Here is an 8,151-nt window from a genome sequence, read left to right on the forward strand (position 1 = left end):
TTCTGTGATGTGTAAGTGATCTGAGACTGGAATAACTGAAGCCCTAAGAAAAAGTGAAGAAGAAAGCAAGCTATTAAATAATCCAGAAACAAATCTAGAGTGAAAAAGCAAGATTGTGGATCTGCTGGGGAACTGTGCTGACGTTTTGAGTCTTCAGTTAATTAAGGTGTAATAAGAGGCAGGTGCCGCTGTGCATCAAAACCTTCTGTGCTGTTGACAGCTCTCCCCTGGGATGAGTAGAAACAAAAACCTATCAGCTTTTTAAAACCTTCTCTAATTGAACTCTCTGTCTTGGGTGCCCTTCTCAGTCGCACGTGAACCCCCCTGGGGAAGTTTTATCTGTTGTGATTGTGAATGTAGATCATTTCCCATCAACCCAAGGGGGAGAGAACGTTTCCTATTAAATAACTTGCAAGGTCTTGGCTTCTCTACAGTCATACTGAACTCGACTCTATTAATTTGAGCAATTCTCTTGTCTACTTAAGCCCATCTATTCGACAGATAAAGTAGGATGAGTAAAAACTGTGCAAGGTCCTGTCTAAGCATTTTACGCTGTATCTAAAAGAATCCAAAATTATGTTTATTTTGTGACAGTTCCCATATTAGCTTCAAATATGGGAGGACTCAGGAGGTGGTTGTCCCCCTGTATTGGGCACTGGTGAGGCACCACCTTGAGTGCTGTGTCCAGTTTTGGGCCCCTCACCACAAAAAAGACGTTAAGGGGCTGGAGCGGGTCTGGAGAATAAGTCTTATGAGGAGAGGCTGAGGGAGCTCCAGTGCAACCTGCTCTGGATGGACCTGCTTTGACAGGGGGTTGGACTAGATGATCTCCAGAGGTCCCTTCCAACCTCTTATCATTCTGTGAGCTGGGGGTGTTCAGCCTGGAGAAGAGGAGGCTGAGGGGAGACCTTCTCACTCTCTCCAACTCCCTGAAAGGAGGGTGTAGAGAGACGGGGGTTGGGCTCTTCTCCCAAGTCACAGGCAACAGGACAAGAGGAAATGGCCTCAAGTTGCACCAGGGGAGGTTCAGGTTGGATATTAGGAACAATTTGTACACTGCAAGGGTTATTAAGCCTTGGAATGGGCTGCCCAGGGAAGTGGTTGAGGCACCATCCCTGGAGGTGTTCAAAAGATGGGTTGACATAGAGCTTAGAGACATGGTTTAGTGATTGTTTATTATCAGAGTTAGGTTGATGGTTGGACTAGATGATCTTAAAGGTCCCTTCCAACCTAGACAATTCTATGATTCTATGAAAAATGTAGACCTGAGCAGGACCTCTGAGCTTGCTCTGTTGTGCTGCTCATGTTTTGTATTCCAGAGTAGCCTGCGGGAGTCGGTGAGTTCTCTACCCCTAGAAACTTGAAATGCAATGTCAGAAGATAGACTGCCTGTGCAGGGAGTGCTTGATTTCAGGCCAAGTTTCGTGAATTGTTTCTTTAATGCCGCCAAAATAACCTTTTAGTATTAGGTGCCACTTCATGCTGTGAAGAATTTCACCAGAAGAATGAGACTCATGGATTAATGTGTCCTTGGCCTGAGGAAAAATGCCAGGATCTTGTGATTGTGCTTGTGTGAGAGTTTAGCGGAGTCTGATGGGTTTTTTTTTACCCCCGTGGTGTCTGTCTGGCAGATCTTGGAGGAAACGTATAAGATGGAGTTCATGTACAGCGGCGTGGAGAGCAGACAAGTGGTCATTATTCACCACATGAGGCTCCAGGCGAAGGCGTTACAGCTCATCGTGACTGCCCGGACCACGAGAGGGTAAGGGTGACCTGCTCAAAGGACCTTCCTAGGGTTCACTTGAAGCTTAGTTTCCTCAAGCTTTGTTTAACAAAAAAAGCAGTAAGGATAAATTTGACTCATGAAACATCACAGAATAATAAGTATTTGTTCAACAAACTCAACGTGAAGAGTCTTCTTTTGCCTTTGGTGTAGCTGTCGAGTGGCACGATACTCAATTAGATGACAAAATTATTAGGAAGGCATATTTAGGGGGTTGAGTTTTCTCAGCTATGAACATATAAATAGGTTTAAAACATCACAGAGCGTGTCTTAGAGTTGATATTTAGGAGCTAATTAAATGAGGAAGAGTCATGAAGCAAACACAGTGCATTGATAGACTCGGTATCATTTGCCGAGTTTTTAGCCTCAGAATTGTAAGATCTTGTTTTTCGGGGCTTGCAGTGGATTTCAAACCATTTAGCCATAGAACCAGTTTTCTTTGTTTAAGACTAAAACAAGGAATGTTTTCTTCATTCCAGAGTGGAACCGCTGTTCGGGATGTGTGAAAAATTCCTACAAGAAGTGGATTCCTTTCAGAGGTGAGAAACTCCGTTGCTTCTTCACCTTGTTAGAAAGCCCAGATGACCTTTAAAGCTCCCTTCCAATCCAAACTGTTGTGTGATTCTATGGAAATCTCTCCACTGTTGTCATCGGGGAATATTCCATTTGTTCTTCACATCTCCCCCTCTTGTTGTCCTACATCGGGGACGTGAGATAATTTGCTTTTGTCTCTTTTCCTCGCACTGAGTCTCAGGATCCAGAAGAATTAAACTCCCTTCTACAAGTAGGATCAATGAAGAGCTTTCCTGAGAGTTTAACAAAGAAGGAATTTCTCTTTTCCTTATCCCAAATTTCTGAGTTCTAAACGAGAGAGCGAGTGAACCATCTACATGCTCAAGGTGGGAGTTCTCTCACCTGGGTGTTGACGTTGCTTCGTAGACCACTGCTTATGAAGTACTTGCCCAGCTCTCACCAGAGAGCTGCTTCTTTCTTTTTATCCAAATTTGGGTGTCTAAAATAGGTCAGATTAAGGATGTCCAGGTTTTTTTTCCATCCACTCAGAAGGGAAATGGATTGCTTGCCCAGAGATAGAGGTATCCAGGGTCAGCTGAGCAGAACTCCCTCTCTAGTTCTGATTAAATACCCATTTTTTTTGTGGTCCATATAGACTCATAGAATGGTTAGAGTTGGAAGGGACCTTAAAGACCATCAAGTTCCAACCCCCTGCCATGGGCAGGGACACCTCCCACCAGACCAGGTTGCTCAGAGCCCCATCCAGCCTGGCCTTGAACCCCTCCAGGGATGGGGCAGCCACAACTTCCCTGGGCAAGCTCTTCCAGTGCTTGGCTGCTGTGGCTGGTGAAGTGATGAGGGAACCATATTTTCAGGAGTGGAACTCCTAGGGGCAGTGAGGAATTCCACAAAGGTAGTAGTTCTTGTTCTTTATGCAGGAGTGAAATCAGGCTATCAAGTGCTCTTCTTGTGAGAGGCTGCTGTCTCAAACTATAGAAGGGTTTCAATTCTCTGTTCTTGACCTCAAACTTGGGATTTTTTGGGATTTTTTTCCTACTGGTTGTAGTTTACTATTTAAATGTCACTCCTTAGGTGTGATAAGTAATACTCCCATAAATATCAGTAGAGAAAAACCATTGATGGGCACCTCAGCATTTCCAGCTCCTGTTTTTTGTGGATCGAGATACCTTTGCCCAGTAGACTCTGTGTTGATGAAGGACATAAGAAGTGAGATCTAAGTACACTTGATGTTGTCAGTTTGAGCACCAAGGTATGGTCCCAACATAACTAGCCAAAATAATCTTCATCTTACCTATGAGACACATCAGAAGAGGAATCTACGTCTTTAGTCATAATGACAGAATTAGATATAAGGACATAGCTTGGCTGAAAATAATGATACTGTTGAAAAAAGTATTTGATTTTTAATTTATTCCTAACACAGGTGTTTCATCTCTGAGCTCCCACATATGCAAGGCAGTTTTGTAGATAAATTGCTGGACTTAATGCCCAGACTGGTGACATCCAAGCCTTCAGAAGTGGTCAAGATTCTTCAGACAACGCTGCGACAAAGCACCTTCCTCCACCTTCCTCTTCCAGAGCAGGTCAGTTCGACGCAGAGAATTAAAATGCAATATCCTCACAGACTGTCTCAGCATCTGACTAGTTTCTAACACACCATGAAGCTTTTAGGATTCAGGTTTTTGATCGGTCCCAAGTGTTATTTCTTCTAGGACTTTCCTCTTCTCTCAAGTCCTCAACACAGGAGAGACACGGGCCTGTTGGAACGGGTCTGGAGGAGGCCACAAAAATTGTCTGAGGGCTGGAGCCCCTCTGCTGTGAGGACAGGCTGAGAGAGTTGGGGGTGTTCAGCCTGGAGAAGAGAAGGCTCCAGGGAGACCTTAGAGCCCCTTCCAGTCCCTCAAGGGCCTCCAGGAGAGATGGGGAGGGACTCTTGATCAGGAAGTGGAGCCATAGGATGAAGGAGAATAGTTTTAACTGAAAGAGGGGACATTTAGATTAGATATTAGGAAGAAAATTCTTTGCTGTTGAGGGTTGTGAGACCCTGGCCCAGGTTTCCCAGAGAAGCTGTGGCTGCCCCATCCCTGGAGGGGTTCAAGGCCAGGCTGGATGGGGCTTTGAGCAACCTGCTCTGGTGGGAGGTGTCCCTGCCCATGGCAGAGGATTGGAACTGGATGATCTTAAGGTCCCTTCCAACTCAAACCATTCAATAATTCTTGCCTGGCATCCTTGGGACTGCTGCTAAAAATACAGAAGACTTAATAATTGCTGGCAATATAGAATCACAGAATCATAGAATCACAGAATGGTTAGAGTATCTGAAAGATAAGAAAGTATCTGAAAGAATCCAAAGTTCACGCACAATTTCTCCATTAATTGTTTAATTATAATACTTTATTATATTATTATAATTGTAATTATTGGGTTTTTTTCTATCCTCCTCCTCTCCCCGCCTTATTTTTGCCGACTACTTTGCCCCTCATAGCTCCACAGAGCTACTGCCAACATCATTGAACCCACCGGTGAATCTGATAATCCTCTGAGGTTCACGTCAGGGTTGGTGGTGGCTCTGGATGTTGATGCAACACTGGAACACGTGCAGGATCCCCAAGGAACCGTTAAAGTCCAGGTAAGCAGTGGCTTGACATAAATGCAAACAGGATTGCATCTCGGGGGGAGCTGGTTTAAGGACGTCAGTCCTTCTGAATCGCAAATAATCAGTCTGGAGAAGAGGAGGCTGAGGGGAGACCTTCTCGCGCTCTACAACTACCTGAAGGGGGGTGTAGAGAAGCAGGGGTCGATCTCAGGACAAGTCACAGGAGATAGGACAAGGGGAAATGGCCTCAAGTTGTGCCAGGGGAGGTTTAGATTGGAGATTAGGAAACATTTCTTCACGGAAAGGGTTATCCAGCATTGGAATGGGCTGCCCAGGGAGGTGGTTGAGGCACCATCCCTGGAGGTGTTCAAAGGTTGGCATGGTCCTCAGGAATATGGTTTAGTGATTTTTTATTGCTTATTTCTTATTTATTTTTTTGTCAGAGTTAGATTGATGGTTGGACTAGATGATCTTTAAGGTCCTTTCCAACCTAGACCATTCTATGATTCTGTGATCATACACTTCATTAGTCACGGTGTTGGATTTCTGCATTTTAATGGCATGTTCTGAAACTGGCTTGAGTTGATTTATCTACAGTTCCTGAGAGTTTGCTTTGAGCCCTCTGATGCCATTCTCTGCTTTCACCTGCACTGGGCACATCATGGACGTGAGCACGAATAAATACCGGTGAACTTCCAGCTTGGGTAGTAGGAGGAGGAGGAGGAAAAGAGAGAGAGAATCATAGACTCATAATTCAGTAGCTGTTCGGAATGGCCAGCGTGTGGCTGACAAATCTAGGGCAACTGGGCTCCTGGAATAAAGAATTAAGCATAAAGCACAGCTTTCTGTCTTCTGAACTCAAAGAGAAAACACCAAAACAACACACACTGTGCAAATCCCCAGTCCAAGTTGTCATTTAGTTATTTCTTTCTGGTTTTTTGAGTTTTTTTGGTTTTTTTCCCCCTCTATAGGTGTTGTATCCAGATGGACAAGCGCAGATAATCCATCCCAAACCAGCTGACTTCCGAAATCCTGGTCCTGGAAGGCACAGGCTGATAACACAGGTTTATCTCTCACACACAGCCTGGACAGGTAATGTTAATGGTACCAGTGTCTTGTTTGATCCCAGTCTCCTGCACGTAAGAAGAACCCCCCAAAAGTCTTGGGGGCTTTGAGAATCCTGGTGTCTACAGCTGTTGTTGATGCCACCCTTAACGTTGCTCAGATTCTCACAGCCTTTTGAGTGGTGACATCTCCCTGTGGACAGGACAGTGCTGCTCTGTCGGTGACTAGAGGGGCTGGGAGGGAAGAGGTGTAGAATCACAGAATCTTCTGTGTTGGAAGGGACCTTTAAGGTCATCGAGTCCAACCATTCATCTGCTGTGAGGACAGGCTGAGAGAGTTGGGGGGGGTTCAGTCTGGAGAAGAGAAGGCTCCAGGGAGACCTTAGAGCCCCTTCCAGTCCCTCAAGGGGCTCCAGGAGAGATGGGGAGGGATTCTTTATGTGGGCATGTAGTGACAGGATGAGGGGAAATGGCTTCAAACTGAAAGAGGGAGATTTAGATGAGATCTCAGGAAGACATTTTTCACTCTGAGGGTGGTGAGACACTAGAACAGGTTGCCCAGAGAAGCTGTGGCTGCCCCATCCCTGGAGGGGTTCAAGACCAGGTTGGATGGAGCTTTGAGCAACCTGGTCTGGTGGGAGGTGTCCCTGCCCAGGGCAGGGGGTTGGAACTGGATGATCTTTATGGTCCAACCCAAACCATTCTGAGATTGATGGTGGCTGTTGAGTGCAGTCCCCTGGCACTGGGAACCTTCCAGTCCAGAGCACAACCAGTTGTTATTGAAAGGGAAGGAGTCACCATGAACTGAGTCACCATAATTCATTGTTTCAGATGTGACAGGTATCTGAGCAGGGCAGAGAACATCTGGAACTGTGTGTACCCACCAGCATCATTTCGCTGCTGATTAAACTTCCACCCTTTTAATGCCCTAAAAACCCACCCTTTAAGTGTCTCCAATCTCGGTGGGTGTTCACACCTCCCCGTGGAAGTGCTTCAGTCATTGGTCTGTGGACTTCAAACAACAAAAGCAGAGAGTGTTTGTTCACAGCTCCCTTTGCCCTGGTTTCTTGGAATCCCTTCACGTTTATTCAAATACGGGGTGTTTTTTCTGAGCAGTTATTAATAGGATTTGGTGATCTTTTTTTTTATTATTATTTTAACCAACAGAGTTTTGTTCAGTGCGATGTTTTTTTCATATGCTCCCTTTTTATACAGCACTTCCATGGCGTTGTTCGTTCATCCTGTGATCTTTGTTTGGTTTTGGAGGATTAAAAATGGTGTCGATTCGACGACTGGAAGAATTTAAAGGTTCATCCTGTACCAGAGGGAGCTGAATCAACTCCTTATTTCTGCTTCCGCAGCGCTGGCTGGAAGGGCATTTTAAGTAGGGCCCCAGTGGATTCTCTTCTGGTGTCTCCCCCATCGTTATTTTAACTATTAACTTTGGCATCTAAAATGTGGGGAAGAAACCAAGCTGGGGGGGAATTCAGGGGACGAGGTGAGAATTGAAAATGCCTGAATTCAGGCAAATTAAAATTATTGAAAGCCAGTAAAAAGCACGTTGGTTAGGAAGGAGAAATGCCCAAAGCAGGGATTAACCAGCAGGTGCAGCAGAAGCGATGGAGGTGACAAACGAGAGGTGACAGCGTGGTGAAAGGTGACTCGAGGGAGGTGTTTGCTGGATTCTGGGATAACTGTAGGGAAAAAGGTGATTTCTTGCGTTCTGTCTGGTGCAGATGATGTCTCAGCTGGAGGATCATTGTTGTTCTGGGCATCCCTTCTGAAAATGATGTGGGTTTCAGTAGGTTTGGTTGAGGTTTCGGTGACATGGTTCTGGTTTTGGTTAAACTGGTGTCCAGTTCAGCCCCACACACCACCCAGTGCTCACTCACTCTCCCCCCGATGGGATGGGGAGGAGAATCAGAAGGGTGAAAGTGAGGGAATTCTTTCATTGTTCAACAACAGCTACAACGTCCCTGTGTTACCAGCACTGTTTTAGTCACAAATCTGAAATTTAGCACCACGCGAGCTACTCTGAAGGAAAATTAACTTTCTCCCAGCCAAAACCAGTACAGGGCCATACAGAAAACCTAGAGGAATCCTGGTTTTCAGTCTAAAAAGGAACATTTTGATGGGGCCGTGGTCCAGCACACTGCTCAGAGTCTCGCTTTGTG

The 8,151-nt window shown here is 45.5% G+C and overlaps 2 protein-coding genes across 2 annotated transcripts in view; both read left to right on the forward strand.

Annotated features, from left to right (window-relative positions):
* The window catches only part of INTS4 (integrator complex subunit 4), a 40,639-nt gene extending 33,276 nt beyond the window's left edge, over positions 1 to 7,363 (forward strand). Inside the window, exons 15-20 of the mRNA XM_014947108.1 lie at positions 1,632 to 1,762; positions 2,263 to 2,322; positions 3,741 to 3,900; positions 4,803 to 4,946; positions 5,885 to 6,005; positions 7,193 to 7,363. Coding sequence (XP_014802594.1) covers positions 1,632 to 1,762; positions 2,263 to 2,322; positions 3,741 to 3,900; positions 4,803 to 4,946; positions 5,885 to 6,005; positions 7,193 to 7,224 — 648 coding nt within the window. The 3' untranslated portion in view covers positions 7,225 to 7,363. The remainder of the gene's footprint in view (positions 1 to 1,631; positions 1,763 to 2,262; positions 2,323 to 3,740; positions 3,901 to 4,802; positions 4,947 to 5,884; positions 6,006 to 7,192) is intronic.
* A 233-nt stretch (positions 7,364 to 7,596) lies between these two features.
* Positions 7,597 to 8,151, forward strand: part of LOC106890953 (integrator complex subunit 4-like) — a 14,040-nt gene continuing 13,485 nt past the window's right edge. The window contains exon 1 of the mRNA XM_014947097.1: positions 7,597 to 7,602. Within this exon, the coding sequence (XP_014802583.1) occupies positions 7,597 to 7,602 (6 nt within the window). The remainder of the gene's footprint in view (positions 7,603 to 8,151) is intronic.

This window comes from Calidris pugnax, unplaced genomic scaffold (genome assembly GCF_001431845.1).
Source record: "Calidris pugnax isolate Ruff unplaced genomic scaffold, ASM143184v1 scaffold121, whole genome shotgun sequence".
Classification (NCBI taxonomy): Eukaryota; Metazoa; Chordata; class Aves; order Charadriiformes; family Scolopacidae; genus Calidris; species Calidris pugnax.